At 56.1% G+C, this 17,116-nt stretch overlaps 2 protein-coding genes across 3 annotated transcripts in view; both read left to right on the top strand.

The window, feature by feature from the left end:
- The window catches only part of LOC128277574 (capon-like protein), a 55,616-nt gene extending 49,356 nt beyond the window's left edge, over window positions 1-6,260 (top strand). For both annotated transcript variants that reach the window (XM_053016052.1, XM_053016051.1), the window contains exons 7-10: window positions 507-685; window positions 2,309-2,500; window positions 2,620-2,742; window positions 4,740-6,260. In XM_053016052.1, coding sequence (XP_052872012.1) covers window positions 507-685; window positions 2,309-2,500; window positions 2,620-2,742; window positions 4,740-5,054 — 809 coding nt within the window. In that variant the 3' untranslated portion in view covers window positions 5,055-6,260. The remainder of the gene's footprint in view (window positions 1-506; window positions 686-2,308; window positions 2,501-2,619; window positions 2,743-4,739) is intronic.
- A 2,017-nt stretch (window positions 6,261-8,277) lies between these two features.
- On the top strand, window positions 8,278-16,020 carry LOC128279178 (transmembrane channel-like protein). Its single transcript, XM_053017898.1, has 10 exons — window positions 8,278-8,412; window positions 11,105-11,442; window positions 11,549-12,116; window positions 12,178-12,503; window positions 12,601-12,711; window positions 12,769-12,960; window positions 13,029-13,455; window positions 14,413-14,505; window positions 14,578-14,682; window positions 14,758-16,020. Exons 1-10 carry the CDS (start codon window positions 8,278-8,280, stop codon window positions 16,018-16,020), a joined length of 3,558 nt encoding a protein of 1,185 aa, XP_052873858.1.
- Window positions 16,021-17,116: the final 1,096 nt, after the last annotated feature.

Genomic DNA, 17,116 nt, shown 5'->3' with positions numbered 1-17,116 from the left:
TCAATCCGAGGGAGTCCAAGCGGAGCCGTGCCGTGGTCACCGCGCGCGCAGTGGATCGACCACCAGCTGTCCAAACTCGTTCGACACCGTAATCTATCTCCCGCTGGCCAAAGGGCTCCTTGGTCAGTTGGGCCAGAGTTTGAACCAAGGGGGCTAAAATTAGATCCCCCTTACCACCGTGTCTCCGAGCCAGCTCCCTGGATCGTTCGGAATCTCGGCGGGGCGCCCGAGTTAAAGATAGCCGCGTACGCCGCCGCGCATACACAGAGCGAGGAGAAGACACCACACAGTTAACCAGCCATACCCCGCGTGTTTGGTGACGGGCATTAGCTGCGTCACCGCGTCGTTTACTCCCCCCTCTCATCCCAGTGTGGCGCGATCAGCGAATTTTTTAAGCGTTTTTGAAGGGTGCACCTGGGGCGTACCTTGTGGGCACTCAAACTGTCCCCTAACTGCAACTCCAGAGCGGTTACTAATCAGCACCTAATCGACTTTCTAATCGAAAGATCCGATGAAATCAACCCACGACTCACCGCGTTTGGCTCGGCCGGACCATTTGGACTTGGGGACGCTACTGCACCAGCAGCAACAGCAGCACCTGCCGGCCTCTTCCGTCGCCATCGCCAACAGCACCATCGGCAACAGTATGCTACCGTCCATTTATCGATCATCACCTTCTGCACAGGTAGGTAGCCACCTCGACCGTTATCCACTGTTATCTATCGTTGTAGGTCACAGGGTTCCGTCACGTCACGTCACGAAAAGAAGATCTCCGAACGCCGCATCACGCTCGTCCACCACGAGGAGCGGTGGTTTGTTTATACGCTCATGGTGTTGGTGCGTTGGGTCAAGCCAAGGCTTACCGGAACCCCGACGAAGGGAGGAGAGAGAGAAAGTTTTCCAATTGTGCTTAATTTTTGTGCTTTTGTCTATCGTCGTAACCTGGCTAAAGTTTTCCGCGATGCTTGAGTTCACCGTGTGCTCCACCGTTAGGTCGAGCGAAAAGTTCCGATTAGAACCTTACGCTAACCTTACAAGGTCATTTTAGTATTAGATCGATCGGAAAGTTTTGTCCGTTCTACTTTCATCGCATGGTCATTGGAGAAATGTATTTGCTTAATAAGCCCGAACTTAAGCTCCTATAAATAACTGTTCAAAACGATTTAATACTCAGCCCGTTATTGATGGAATCAAGCGGAAAAAGATCGTGTAGCTACTATGAAAGTACGGCCTGGCGTCGAACGCTGTGAAGCAACCGGGACAACCCTAATGCGCTGCGTTTGCGAATTTTCCGGTACACCTAACCTCCTTAATCAACCATTGGCTGATGTACGGTGGGAAGGCGCCCGCAAAGAGGCGGCCCTCAAAGAGGCGGCCCTCAAAGAGGCGGCCCCGTATTTCCACTCAATACGAAGATAATTAGATCTGGCCACCGCATCCCACCAGCAGCCGCGTATCCTGTAGCACCTCCCGCCTTCGTCGGTGTGTTTAATGTTGACACGACGCCCCGAGGACAAAGTTTGATTCGTTCCTCGTTTTTTTTTTGTTTATTCCCGGCGGCGACCCGGATGCTCTTTTCGTAACAAAATCTAAATTTTGCACCGCCGTAGCGAGCGGAAGGAACTTTGTTTTCCGTGAGGACCATTTTAATTGCTCATAAGAGCATGGATCGCATCCCGTGCCCCGCGGTGCTGGTTGGGTTGGTCTTTTTCATTTAGAAACAGATGGCGCCGAGGCGGCCGAGCGGGCGTGGGGGACACCGTTTAAGCATAAATAAAGTCTTCCTCGATAACAACACAGGCTGGCGGCAACTTTTGTCACAAAACGGCTCTTATGGGTCTGGCACAGGGACGCACTCCACCTTGATGGTGGTGGTGGTTGCGGTAGAGGGCTTTAAACGAATTTGTGAAACTCCAAACTCCGCCCAGCCGCTCGCTCGGTTGGCCTTTAGAAGCTTCTCCGCTTCGCACATCAAACGAGTTTCGCCAAAGGTTGGCAGGCCGGAAGTGGGTCACACCGCCGGTGCCGCCGCCGCCCGATTGCCAAGGATACGCGTGTGCTACGCTCAATTTAAATCGATTCCTTGATTAGATTACTGGCTGACTGACTGACTGTGACTCCCGGGCGATTGATGTGGTGAGAGTTCCGAGCGATCCAATGATAGGGTGGTACCAGCAGTAATAGCCCTTCTGTATATTGGACCCACGAAGGCCCACGGGGGCCTCCACGATCACCACACCGTGCCGTGTCCGTGTCTCTAATGGTTCTTTCCGTTCGCCTGTCCGTCCGTCCGTGTTTTTCTTTTCAGGAGACGACGGACCCCGAAGCGGTCTCATCGGCAGCATCGCTTGCGAAAACACCGCTCTCTGCATCGCGCGAAATGACGACGCTACGTGAGCAGCTGGACCAGCAGCAGCAGCAAACGCGCCAAGTGCTGACCCAGCTGATGCTCGTCCGCGAGCAGCTAATCTCGGAAACGAACGCCCGCATGGACGCCCAGGTAGGGATGCCGCGGAGTAAATTACGATAATTTCGCCTTGGCCCACCCGGCGGGGTGGTCAGGTTGGTTCCGTCCGTACGCCGATGCCTTCATCTTTCGTTTCTCCGTTTCTCGCTCAGGCACGTATCCAGCAGTTGTTGCAGCAGAATCGTGAGCTATTAGAGCATATTGCCTCCCTCGGTGGCTATCACGAACCGGACCGACCGGGACTCTCGGCCACCGCCATCGGCATCGCTCCGCAGGTATGTTGGTGGTGGAACCACCGTGTTTTTATTCGAGGGTTGTTTGGGGTTCATTTTCCCATTTTGTTTGGATGTTTTTTTTTATTCGTGCGGAATGCGATTCTTGTGTATGTGTGTGTGTGTGTGTGCGTATTTGTCCTCTTCATAACCCCGTGTTCTCCTGCAAAACAGGGCCCCGAAAAAGGGCGTCCGTTTTATGACCAGAACGAGAAAGTGTGCCCAAAGTGTGTTTTGTGTTTTTGAAAAACGCCTAAAGTTATGCAATTGACCGATCGTGCTACGCTATGCTAAGGCCGCCAAACACTAACCGACTCTCCTAGCCGGCCTAGAGGTGTGAGCGAGATGGCAAGGTAAGTGGCCAGCCTGCAACCTGTTCAACCGAGAGCTTTGCGAGCGCATGAAAAGAGAGCGGGGCAGCCCCTTCAGTCTTTCGGAGCAGGATCCTAACCAAGAATCAATCCCGTACTTTCCCCCAGTTCTCGTACCTGCAGCAGCAGCAACAGCAGCTGAGTGATCTACTGAACCTCGGTGCCGGCATGAACCTGACGCCGGCCCTGCAGCAACTGCAAAAGCTGCAGTCCCTGGCGGCCGCCACCGGACTGGTGACCGGTGCCGGGAGTGCGTCCGTGGCCCAGCAGGAGCTCTACAAGCAAACGCTGCTCAGTCAACTGGCCAGCGGTGCGGCACCGCTTGGCTTCTTCCCCACCGGTGGCCTCAGTTCGACGGGGCCACCACCGCCAGCCGGGTCCGTGCCGAGCTTTATGTTTGCCAATCCGAGCGCTTCGGTGCCCGGCGCCACCGCTTACGGTGGGTTGTCGGGCCCGGGCTCCGGCAGTAAACCGCCGTCGGCCGAAAGCTCGAGTAAAAACTCGCCCACCGCCACCTCGGCACGGCTGATCGGTGCCGGCGGGTTCATCGGCGACACCTCGCCCGGTGGCGGACAGCGTTCGAACCGACCGTCCTATGCGTCGTCCACCTCGACCCTGTACGATGAGTTCCGCTTGGCGCGCAGCCTAGAGAAGGGCATGGAATCGCTACGGATGGACGAAGGCGATGGCGGCGCGGCCGCCAGTCCCTTCATTAAACCCCTCTCGCAGGTGGGCACCCTGACCACGATCGATGCCGATGGCAAGGTGAAGGTGATCGTACCGATGAACGATCCGCAGCAGCCACAACAACAATCCGCCCAAATGCTAGACATTCCGGGCACCGGTTGCGTACCGAGCCGGAAGTCGGCCTCCTTCTCGGAGCTCCCGACCGGGCCGGCGGGTGGTGGTAGCTGTTCCACCTCCGAGTCGTATTCGGGCAGCCAGGAGGGCAGCACTCGAAACGTTTCGATACTGAAAGACCCGACGCGTGGCAGTAGCATGGTCCTGCACCAGCACCACCAGCAGCAGCAGCAGCATCAACATGACAAGAAGACATCCATTCCGAGCCTGGTCACGCTGAAGGTCACCGACGAGAGTGGGACCGTCACGCGGAAGCTGCCAGCCACCCCGAGCTTCATCACGCGCAGCACCAGCGAGAAGGTGCCGAACCGCAGCCAGATCATGAGCCAGGTGCAGCGGTCTCAGTGGGCTCGCCACACGACAAAGTAGTGCCGGCCCCCAATGGCCGGGGATGTCCCTCCGTGTGCAGAAGCTTCACCTACGGTGTGACCTATGAGAAGACGGAGCCGTGTGTAGCCGTGTGTGTAAATATTAGCAACAATTGCTACCGAGAAGCCGATGCCGCCCAAATATTGGACTGGCCACCGTGATGATGATGACGACGACGACGACGATGATGATGATGACAGTGACGATGGTGTAATAAACGATTGATTTAAAATAAATGAATCCATACGTGATGAAATGGCGGCCCCTTTTTTGCGTATTGTCGGATCATTCGGATCCTGGGTCGGATTGTGGGCACTGGAATACGGGTTGGGGAGCCTTCAGGACCAAGCCAACAACACTAACCGGTTTCATTTGTGTCTTCCTCTCGATTCCCGACAGCTCTCCTCGACCGCGAAGGTGGCCCGCTGGTTCCACACGCTGCAGTGGACCAACCAGTCGCAGTCGCTGTCCCGACCGGAGTCGGGCTTCGTGTCCGGCGATTCGCGCTCGGAGCGCAACCAAAAGTCGGACGTCGATATGGTGGACCTGGTAGCCAAAGATCACCAGCACGGCCACGGGGCCGTCTCGAACGGGGTCGACCTGTGCGACGAGTATCTGCTCGTCGAGGGCACCAGCAACCTGTGGAGCAAGCTGAGCGTCAAGAAGCGCAAGAAGCTGCTCGGCCTGAAGCTCGGCAAGGTCACCACCTTCTAGCCCCGGCGCCGCTGGCCACCACTCACCCTGACGGCCCCCAAGTGCGGCTTCGGCGCCGGCGGCGGTGGTGGTCAGCGATGGTGGAACGGAACGAGCCAGCCGATGGTGCGCCTGACGGCGGCCACGTCCGGTTCCTCCAGTGCCAGCGACAACGATAGCGACGGCGACGAGTAAGCAGGCGCAGCATCAGTATGGCTCCGTTGGGCGAGCGTTGGTCCCCGGGCTTAGCCGCAGACGCTAAACCCATTCTCGGACACAACCAGGAAACTTCTTCCGCCCGCAATCGCCCCCCGTAAAACGCCATGAATGTGAGATTTTGTTGACACCGGCACCGGGGAAAAGTAAGGGCGCGCTCTGCGGTCGATGCACGAGCGCGAATCTTTGCTTTCTGTCCCCCGGTCGTCCGGGTGCGCCCGCGCGTGCCCTTGTGCACCATACCAAAACCGGCCAAGTCCGGAACCGCCGGTTGAGGTTGGGGCTACCGGAAGCCGACGAATTCGAATGGATGGCTGGGAGAGGAAGGATGTCATGTCAACGTTAACTTAGATTTAGACAACAAAAAACATAAGACACCGAATGGCATCGTCGCAGAGTAGCACACTAGCAGCGCAGCATATTTATTGCTTTGCTTCGTACGATTTCAGTCAGCTCCGGCTCCGGGGTGGATTAGGTTCAACTACTCCATGCACGCGATGACGAGACGCGGTGGCCGATAGAGTAGTCGTCGTCCCCGCAAAGAAAACCCGCGGACTACTATTAACACACTACCCCGTAAGCTCATTAGATGCATTAGATTCGCTCGTCGATCATCAATCAATCATCATCAGGTTAAGGACCCCGTTCACGGAACCCCATTTTGGTTCAATTTTCCATTGGATGCGCCTAACGTAGACAGGTGTACGTAGGTGCGATCCCAAGACTGATTTTTGACGGCAACAAACGAACAAAATTTGGCGACTCTTGCGCGCCCGAAAGTACAGGACATTCCAATCATATCCAGAGAAAGAGAGAGAGAGAGAGAGAGAGAGTTAGCAAGTAGCGATAGTAGACCATAGTTTAATCACTAGTTAACGTTAGAAAGCGCAGACCCCTCAACTTCCCGAGCTCCGTTCCCTCTGCCCCGAGTGTGTATGTTCTTGCTCGCTCTCTCCGTGTATCTCGTGTTCCGACCGAGACCGTGGCTGCTGAGATGGCGCTAGGGTGTAAGTAGTTTAATTGTCCCCTCCAATTCTCACGCGATTTAGTGAATAAAATATCGAAAATACTTTACATTTTGTAACTCTCGCCCCACTGGCTGGGCGGTTGGATTGGTTTGACCGAAAGAAAAGTGTGTCTCGCTAAATATATGGCTGGGGGGTGGCCCTCCGGGCCACGAGATAATGGCCGTTTCGCAAGCAATAAAATTTTTGCTAATGTCGTTTGGAGCCGTTTCATTATCTCGCCGCAACGGCGGAAGAGGACCGAATCTGCAGGTGAAATGGAGCTTCTTGCCCGACAGGCAGGCAGGTATTCCGGCCCCCGACGGAAATGACCAGCAAAGTATCACCGACGGAGAAAGCCCTTATCACACGCCTACACCGCGCCAGAAGAGCCTGCTCGACGGAGAGGTCACCCTGGCTGCTGTTGCTGAACCCTAATGTGTCTTTGCGAAAGTTGAAAATGATTGATGATTGGCACGACGGTACAGCCTGATGCTGATCCGGTTTTTTCGCACGCAGCAGGCTCTGTTGCCTTGACGTTTGCTGCAGTGGGTAGTTGAAAAAGTTTGTAGAATGTTTCGAAGAAAGGACGCCGTCACAAACGTGACGTTAAGCAGCCTTTTGGCATTTGACAGATCCCACGTTCAATAGTGTAAATGGTTCAAATTTGGCCTGGAAAGTGAGTAAAAAAACAAATACTTTCCGAACAGTCCATCACTTACCGTTCTTTGGTTTGATACTTGTGCCAGGCCTACTTAGGCGTTAGGTGTTTTCTGTGAGCTGCAGTCTCCTTACATTATCCTCGTTGCGACGGTTAAGCAACAAAGGCATGAATGATGGGCTCCGGTCTCGTCGAAACTTGAAGTCAACACACACACGGCACTGGAAGCGAAGGATGTGTTCTCCGAGCCCTCCGTTACCGGAACGTCCTTCGCCGCTCGGTCGGCACCGTCTCTTTCTCCTAGCGTGTGGTGTCGTGTTTGGCTGGCAAATTGAATTCTCATCAAGTGTGAAAGGCTTTCGGTTCGCTCGTGTGCCATTACTCTCGTGGCCCAGATTTCTCGTGCCCGCACGCCCGCGCCCGTGGGGACCGTTACCGGCGGCGTTACAGTCACTTTGCCAATCTGACAGCTACTTAGGCCGCGTGCATCATAAATTCGCGCGCTCGTCTCCCCGGGCACACCTCACGGAGGCTAATGAAAACCGACACGAGAAAGGCACGGTGCAAAAAAAGCCACTCCGTTGGTGCGTGGTCTCGTGCGGTGGCGGTTCACGGAGAGCACACCTCGGTCCCGGAATCGATAGGCACGGCGGCGGTCAGACTCAGTCTAGAATACCCAAGAGGGTGGTGTGCGCGCCAGCCAGCAGATAGTAATCTATCAAAGTCGCCACCGGCGTCGACCGAGAATGACTTGATTGGCCCGCACCGAACGAAAGGACTTCCGCTGTGAGGGGCCAACGCGCTAGTAACCGGTAACAACCGACACCCGACCAGCACCCGGTGGAGACGCCTGGTCGCCCGTAGAGCGGGCGCTGTCGGGTCGCTGGCTCTGAAACTCCGTAATTTTGCTTCGTGGAATTCTCGGCTCGTCGAGTCGGTACCACTGGATTTAAGCCGGTGGCGCTCGGCCTCCCACCCCCCCGGGGGGATTCCCAGAACACGAGGGTGCAATTTGTAGTCGCCGTTCCCGCCGGGCGCCGGGGTTTGAAGCCATTTTACTTGACAGCTCGTCACTCACCCGGCCCCGGGGCAGACCCATTCTTCGCAGACGTGAATTGTAAATATTTATTGTACAGAGAGAGACAAGCAGGCACGTCTCGCTAGCGGCGAGGGAACAAGGCCCGCGATGGCCTCATTATGCATATGCGTGTGTCACCCGCGGAACGCATTTCGCGCAACCTGCTGGTGTCATTCCTGCTCGGAACGTGTGACAGTTCGCACGTGCTTCCGCGACCGGCGGGGCCGTCGTCCGTCCGAACGCGTGTGCTGTGATTCTGTGTGTACCCGTTGCACCGGGCACGAGATGAGTGGTCACGAGCCGGCGGGCCCGAGACGTGCTCGGAAGAAACCGTCCGGAATACTGAAGCTGGACAGCGGTGCGCGCCGCCGGGAATCGTCCGGTAGTTCGCTGCTGCAGCTCGGTGGCGGCGGCGACGAGGTACCACCTGGTGGCGTGATTTGTTACGAAGCAAGCAGCGTAGTTAGGTGTCTGGACCACACCTGACGCGGCGGCCAGGCCTGGACTGGATCGGTTTTGGACCAAAGCCAAGGGGCCGACGGTGGCTTGGTATATCGTGTTCGCAACAGATTACGGCAATTTCTTATCCCACCGAACGGGGTTCGTTCCGTTTGCGATAATCCAATCGTCCAATCGTCCGGATGGTGCATGATTGGGGGCCATTCCGGGACGGGACCGGGCCCGACCGTTTGAGATAGTTAGGCACCCGTAAGGCTCCCATCACAACCCCCTTTTCGAGGCGCAAATTAATTGAGTGTAGTGAAGCAATAAAAAGTCCAGGGCAGTCCTCGCAAGGGCACCCAACCCAGTGGCGGCACCTCTCCAAGTCCTCACGATGTGGTAGCCGGCCACCACCACATCGTAGGTTGGGAAACGTAGGAGAGCGCGAGGGAAGCGGCCCTTTACTGCCATTCCGATTATTATCAACCAACCGGGGGGCGCCCACTAGATCCTGGCCACGAACCCGGCCAGCAGGTGGCGGGCGCTCTAATGGAGCTTCCTGGGACGGAAACCCCCATATCGTCCGCCGCGGGCGGTCACGAGCAGGGGCATCCGTTATCCCTTCCATTCAAATGGCCGCCGGCCGTTGTCCGACCGTTTTTCTTACAATATTTGCCAAACCCTTGGCGCACCATTGTTGAAGCGTCGGTGTGTGTAAGTGTGTGTGTGTGTGTGCGTGTGCGAGGACTTCGCAAGAAACCGAAAGCCTTTCACGCTGGCACGCTGGCAACCTTTGCGCTGCCAATGTGGACCACAGTTGCTGCGAGTCCTTCCGAGCGAGCGCAGGTCGCCGCCCACACACGCACAGAGAGAGAGAGAGAAAGATTCGAGTGCCAGGACCTACGGGCTCTGTTCGGCGTGAAAGAGTATCGTGTGTCGCGCGGAGGTGTGATCGGTGCGCCAGCATTCGCTCCAGTGTTCTGTGTATAGCATTTCCTGTACATTCAACTAACCTACAGTATCCGTTGAAGCCTTTTGAATCGAGGTTCGTCGTTGCGAAGGTTAGCCGGAACACAGAGCAGTGGATTCTTGGATTACTCACCAACAGTGGCTATGCTGAAAGAATCGAAAAAGAATCGTTAATATGATGTGAATAATTTGATGTTTCAAGTGTCGAAACTCTAAACTCAAGAATTTACGATAAATGGTGAAAAATTAAACAGTTTCGGAAGCTCAACTCGAAATCGGTGACTGTAACTGGAGTTGAAATTTCCTCCACAGGGCTCTCGGATGCTTTTAATTTCACAGAGCTCTTCGATGGCTCTCGATATACGAGCCTATCATTGGTCACCGGTTACGCTAAACGTCACAACGGCTTAAATCCCACAAAAATTTTACAAAAGATTTCCAAACCAGAAAAAGATGCTAAACGACCAAACTCAGAAAGCTTCACGCGGTTCGCCCCAAACCGTTTTGGTTGTCCTCCATTTTGGCCCACCATTTGCACGTCCTTCAAACAACGGCCACCCAGTCCATTCCACAAGGATTTTATAGGCCCCCAAAATGTAACCATTACGCCGGTTTTTTTTTGCTGTGTTGGAAACGAAACACACCCCGAAACCAAGGAATTTCTTCGCCTCGGCACCATGAATGAAAGGCTCTCCGGTCTTTAGGCGCGCCGAAAATGACATCCCACCGTCGTCATCGTCGTCGGGGAGGCCACACAACGCCTTTTTTCGGCGCTGCTATTTGGTGTCTGACTTGTCGAGCAAACAAACCCGGCCCGGCCCGGCACGGAACAACCTGTGACACGCGAATCGTCATCACTGCTGTCTGTTCTTGAGGGTAGCCCAGAAGGGATGCCCCGTGCGCGCCCTATGTTGCGGGAGGCTAATTAATGGGCAAAATACCCTCACCACCTCACTGCCACTTGCCGTGCCATCGTGACACAGTGCTGCTCCAGGTTCGCTCTCCTTGCCGTTCTAACACACGCACACCCTCTTTGCTGTGGTGTACTAGTCAAGTCACGTCCACGGTTCCTCCGTTCTCTCCGGTCTCTCCATCACCGATCCCACGCACATAGTAATGAGACCGATTATTAATGGAGCCGCTTGCCGCGTAATCAATTATCATTCGATGTCGGAGTCGCAGGGCGAACGTCATTTCCTGCGAACCGCCGCTTGGGAAGACCTTACAGACGGCGGACAAGAGTTAGAAATTATCGTCCGCCACAGGTCGAGGGCGGCAGTGGGAAAGTAAACTCCTTTAAACGACCGACGGACGGCGCTGTCTGTGGCACATCGATATCGCCCAACCGAGCTGGCAGTCTCGCTTTCTTTTAATCGCTTAAAGCGTTAGAACTGGTATCGCCTCTGGTGGTCTATTTATAAAATGTCGGGCGCCGAGGCCAAGAATAGGCCACTGCGATTAAAATTTCTGTATCCAACCGTGGCAGGCGCGTCTAATTGTCAGCGGGAGTTTTTTTCAGATTCCCGGACAATGGGCAGCCCCGTTGGCTACTTGATTTCCGCACACTTCAGGTGGTCACTAACTGCACCGCCAATGGATTGTGGAAATGCAGACTATCAGTCGGTGCCCGAGTTGGTCCCAGCCAACAGCCAAGAGCCAACTGGGCCCCCCGACCGTAACCGGTTCCGGTTTCTTTTGACAGCTTTCACCACCGTCATCGTCGGTTTCGCCACAACTCTCCGTCACCTGGGCCTTTCCGCCCATACGCGCTCCGCCAGGCGATGGCCAGCCCCAGTGCAGCGCCGCGGACAGTGATTTAAGTACCGAACACCAACATCCGGTTCCGGTCGAGATTCCGCGTGAAACAATTAGCGCAGCTGATGGAGGAGATGGCCGACAGACTACGGCAGCAACAACACCAGCAGCAGCAGCAACAGCAAGTAAACAACCCCGGGGACCAGCGAAGGAACGAACGAAGGTGCACTCTGTGAGCACCGGAAGTGCTGTCATGAAAGCGCCGGATACGCCTCTCTACATTGGGTAAGTAGTTCCCCGGGAGCCCGGAAGCCGGATCCTACTTCACCACTGGCCACGCCGTCAACTGACTGCTGCAAATTGCTTCCGGTCCCGGTCCCGGTCTTCGCAGTGCCGAAATCTTCCCTGGCGGGCACGACGGTCCCGTCGACACCGACTTCAACCTCGCTGACGGCGACCACGACGACGACGATGAAGACTACTCGGCCAGTATTAATGCGATCATCCAGCGGAAAGCAAGTGTTAAGAAGCGGCGCGGCTACAAGGGTCACCGGCGAGCGTCGAGTCCGCTCAGCCAGATGATGGGACTGCCGGGTGGAACCGAGTCGGCGGCAGGAACGGACCGTCGGCCCGGCGGTGATCGGCGTCGCTCGAGTGTCTACACGACGAGTTCGGGCGAAACGGGCGTCACGCTGCCGGAGGACTCGATTGGTGGGGGCGGCGGGGTGCGGAGCGAAGAGTCGGCCGGCGGCCGGCAGGACAAACTGTTCGACACGATCCGGCTCCACAAGGAGGTGCTGCAGACGGTGAAGCTGCAGCCGATCAGCATGAAGCGCAAACTGCGCTTGGTCCAGCAGGCGAAGAGCTACATCACCCGGCACGAGGGTGCCCTGCAGGAGCACTTCACCTCCCGGACGGCGCGCAGTCTGCTGGCACAGTTCAGCATCTTCCTCACTACGGTCAGTAATCACGACGGAGTACGCTAAACGGACATGATGGCGAATGGTTCTCTTCTGACAGAAATGGCAACAGCTGCTGCGAGAGTTGGCCAACCTGGCCACGTACCTCATACCGTGGGAATCGCGCATCAAGGAGATCGAGTCCCACTTCGGGTCGGTCGTCGCGTCGTACTTCACCTTCCTTCGGTGGCTCTTTTCGGTCAACATCGTCATCTCGGTGCTGCTCGTCGTGTTCATTATGGTACCGGAGGAGATCTACGTCGACGCGGACAAGGCCAAGTGCGACATCCGGAAGACGATGTCGCGTCAGGAGCGCGCCCTGACACGCAACTTCAGCACGATCTGGGAGTTCGAGGGACCACTCAAGTACTCGATCCTTTTTTACGGGTTAGTGTGACTTCAATGGGGGTATCGAGGGGGAACCTCTCGTTTGTTTTAGGTCACATCAGTCACCTCTCGGGTGTGTTGCGTCTACTTCTTGCAGCTACTACTCCACGTTCTCCGGTGCCATCGCCTGGGGCTACAATCTGCCGTTGGCCTACTTTTTCACCGGACTGGTCGTGTACATCTACAGCTTTGTCGCCACGCTGAAAAAGTAAGGGACCCCACTTGGGTCTTGTCCAATGCAAATAATAATCTCCCTTTCGTACAGAATGGCGGAGAATTCGCGGATGTCGAAGCTGTCGTCCAAGGACGATGAGTACGTGTTCTCCTGGAAGCTGTTTACCGGCTGGGACTACATGATCGGCCACATGGAGACGTCCCAGAACCGGATGGCGTCCATCATTCTGGGCTTCAAGGAAGCCTTGCTGGAAGAGGCGGAAAAGAAAAAGGACACCCAAAAGTAGGAACCATACTTCCTGTGGCCGCTGTGCTCTTAATGCTCCGATGTTTCTTCCGCTTCCGTTCTAGCTGGAAGATCATTCTACTGCGGATTCTGGTAAACTTTCTAATCCTGGGCCTGCTGGTGATTTCGGCGTACGAGGTCATTCAGGTGGTGAAGCGCTCAATGGACCTCACGGACACGGACTCGTGGTGGCGGCGCAACGAGATCACCGTCGTGATGTCGCTGATCTCGTTCTTCTTCCCGATGATCTTCGAGGCGCTCGGTATGATGGAGTACTACCACCCGCGGAAGCAGCTGCGCATCCAGCTGGCCCGCATCATGGTGTTGAATATGCTGAACCTCTACTCGCTGATCTTCGCCCTGTTCGACAAGATCGCTCACATGACGGGCGAGCTGCGGCGGATCAAACCGACCAACTTCACCACGTCCGCCGAGCTGTGTTTCGTGCCGGACACTAGCGAACGGTGGGGTGGAATGATGCTGCCGCCGGACGTTGGTGTTACCGGGGTCACGGGACACGACTCTCTCGCTCCGATGCTAGCTACGCTCGGGGACGTGAACCGCTCCGTGGCGGCCGGTTGCTACAAGGTGATCGCGAACTGTACCAACACACTACTGACGACTCTGCTGCTGACGAACCTGTCCACCGTCGCCAATCCGGAGCTACCGGGAAGCACCGCGGCCACGTTTCCGCCGACGACCAACCTGCCGGCCACGACCGTGAGAAGTTACTACTACTCGTCGTTCGACGGGCGGTACGACTACGACGACGAAGGCATGGCGGACTACCTGGAGCACCGGGCCCGGCTCCTGCCGAACGATAAACTGGAGGGAGTGCCGATCAACAAGCGTGAAGCGCCCTCTCCAAACGACACGGATCCGACGTTCAGCCAGAGCGCATTTAGCGATAATCTTAGCACAACGACGATCGACAGTTCTTCGGCGACGGCCACTCCCAGTGTGCCGGTGACGGACGGAAGCACGGAGGCATTCCAAACGATGACCTACACCGAGCTGTACAAGTATGTGACCGACGGGAGGTACGACGAGTTCCTGGCGGCGTACTACTACTCCGAAGAGGACGACGACGACGACGACGAGGCGGAGTATGAAGCGAATCAGTTTCTAACCTCGAAAGAACTACAGGATGCCCTGTCCACGTCCACCGAGCGATCGGTTTCTGTACCGCCAACAACGGGACCCGTGACAACCGAGACGGACTACGATGCTCAACCGTCGCCGGTGCTTACGACGGACTCGAGCACCGCTTCCGTGGCTCCACCAAGCACAACGTCGTACGGCGAAGATAGCGTGTCCACGGATGATATCGGGACGACTGCAGCAACGACCAGTTCCACGGCAGAGGATGCACCACCTCCGATCGTGACCACCGAAAGCGATAGCCTCTGCTACCGTTGGGTGTGCCCACTGGCCGAGACCGTGGACGAGAAGGACAGCAAGTACCGGGACGCGGACATACGGTCGCTCTGCTGGGAGACCATGTTCGGGCAGGAGTTGGCCAAGCTAACCGTCATGGATTTGGTAAGCCCCGACGCCGGGAGCGAAATACGTTTGGTTGCTTCACGCTCATGTTCCTTCTCTCACCTCGAACAGCTCGTCACCATTGTGTCCACCCTGATCATGGACGTCATCCGGGCGCTCTTCGTGCGGTACATGAACAACTGCTGGTGCTGGGATCTGGAGAAGAAGTTTCCAATGGTAGGTATGACCGGTCTGCCGCTCTGGTGCGCCTCACAGGTTGTCCCACTTACACCAACGGTCACTCCTTTGCAGTATGGTGACTTCAAGATCGCGGAAAACATCCTGCATTTGGTGAACAACCAGGGCATGGTGTGGATGGGTATGTTCTTCTCACCCGGGTTGGCCGTGCTCAACATCGCCAAGCTGGTGGTCATCCTTTACCTGCGCTCCTGGACCGTGCTGACGTGCAACGTGCCGCACGAGGTCGTGTTCCGGGCGTCCCGTTCGAACAACTTCTACTTTGCGCTGCTCCTGACGATGCTCTTCCTGTGCGTTCTGCCCGTGAGCTATGCGATCGTGTTCCTCGAGCCCTCCTGGCACTGTGGTCCGTTCTCGAACTCCAACCGGATCTACCACCTGCTCACGAACGCCACCGAGCGAATCGTGCCGGAAATGATCACCAAGTACATCGTGTCGCCGGCGGCCATCATCCCGCTGCTCGTGCTCCTCATCCTTATCATCTACTACCTCATCTCGCTGACCGGCTCGCTGCGCGAAGCCAACCAAGACCTGAAGCTGCAGCTGCGCAAGGAACGCACCGAAGAGCGGCGCAAAATGTTCAAGATCGCTTCCAGCACCCAGCAGCACCAGCAACAGCAACAACAATCCGGGAGCGGCGCGATCGGGCCCGGGATGAACGGATTGTCGAGCTCCTGGCACAAGGTGCTGGACTCCACGCAGCTGCGTCTCCAGTCGACCACCGACAATGCGACCACCGACTCGGAGAACTCGGCCACCAAACACAAGGAGCTGCTGCAGCGCATGATGAAGCGGGCGCTCCAGAAGGAACAGTCCGTCGAGGCGGTGGACGATCCCCAGGGGGGTCCGCCCCTGCCGGTGGTTGGGACGGAGAACGAAAAACAGCAGCGCACCCACCGGAAGCCCGAACCGGAGGCGGAAGTTTTCCGTTTCGATGCGCGTACCGTCGAGCAGATCCACCGGGCCGACCGGCGAGTGGCGACGGCGGCGACGGATGAAGATCGCACGGTGGAACTTGCGGCTGGAACGGGGGGAGCAGGGAGCAAGAGCAAGTTCGATCGGACGCGCCCTTCGACGGCCGAACGCTTCCGGATGGCGGCCCGGGCGGAACGGCAGCGGATGCAGAACCAAACGGCCGACTGGATCGAGCAGATACCGGTCATTACGATCAGCAAAACGTCCAGCGACGAGTGCATCATCGACTCCGATCCGGACCGGGGCGACGAGCGGAACGAGCCACCCCAGCCTCCGCCACCACCACCGCCAGCCCCTCCGAAGAAGAAGAAGGACGCAAAGGCACGGGTCAGTTCCGGGTAGTTCCCGCACCACTCCCAATAAGTGTACTTTTTGGCATTTAAAACAGCAACAGTCCGTGTGTGTGTGTGATTGTCGTATGTGCACCACTTTTTCTACTATTTGTGTATTTGTATCGAGAGGCCGCGACCGAAAGGCAGCATTTGAGAGCCGAAATATATTTGATGTTGAACGGTTTTATCCCAGGTTAGAGAAGATCATTCATTCGCAATCCGAAAAGTGTGCGATCGCGATCACTTATGTGAAGTAGACATCTTCTCGTGCCAGAATGTTCGCAGTTCCCTATCGATGGGTTAACATTTTGTTTGAATGTGGGTATAGTATTCCACTGAAATCAAGCTATTCTACCCTATCTTTCGCTAGATTGTGATAGAGTAAATCAGTTGTTTTCCAAGATCTATCTCGGAGCTGTTTAATCTGTTTCCTTCGCATTAGGATGCTAGCTTCCGCCCTAGCGCTAGCTTAACCCGTCATTGACCCACTTAATGCGACGGCGCAGAAGAAGACGGCCACAGATGTTTGCTCTGATCGTACGGTCGATCGCGGCTATGGACTTTGGAGACCAACCTCTAGCATCGCGCGCGCTCCAACAGAAACGAATCCAAAAGGTTGAGCGCGTTGAAAAAGGAAAGAGTAAAACGTGCATCTGAGTCACCCGTCTCCGGCGATCGGGAAATGATCGTAAAGCCCAAAATAAAACACAAGCGCGCGAGCGCCGCGATCGCAGCATATGCAGCATATGCTGCCGTCGTGCCGATAAATGCAGCATAAAACAAGCGCGGCTCGAAGACACGCACACACACACACACGCTATATCGAACTGTCACTTTCAGCGATCTTCTTCGAAAAACGCGACGATGCGGCACCCTGTGCTCGGCGAGGCACATATTCAAACGATCAGAATCCATCGTGCCTGTGTGTAGTGGTGTGTTAGCGCAGCGTGGAATAAAAATAAAGTCCCACACACACACATTCCGAGGGTGCGAGCATAGAAAATCATAACCCAGCACACGATCGCGGCCGCACTTTCGGCAGTTGCATTCGGGACTCCGACGGAATTTGACGTTTTCAGCAGTTTCAGTGTGTTTCGCGGAACGCG

This window comes from Anopheles cruzii, chromosome 2 (assembly GCF_943734635.1).
Source record: "Anopheles cruzii chromosome 2, idAnoCruzAS_RS32_06, whole genome shotgun sequence".
Classification (NCBI taxonomy): Eukaryota; Metazoa; Arthropoda; class Insecta; order Diptera; family Culicidae; genus Anopheles; species Anopheles cruzii.
Note: the sequence above shows the minus strand (reverse complement) of the source record. Positions and strands in the feature narration are given on the sequence as shown.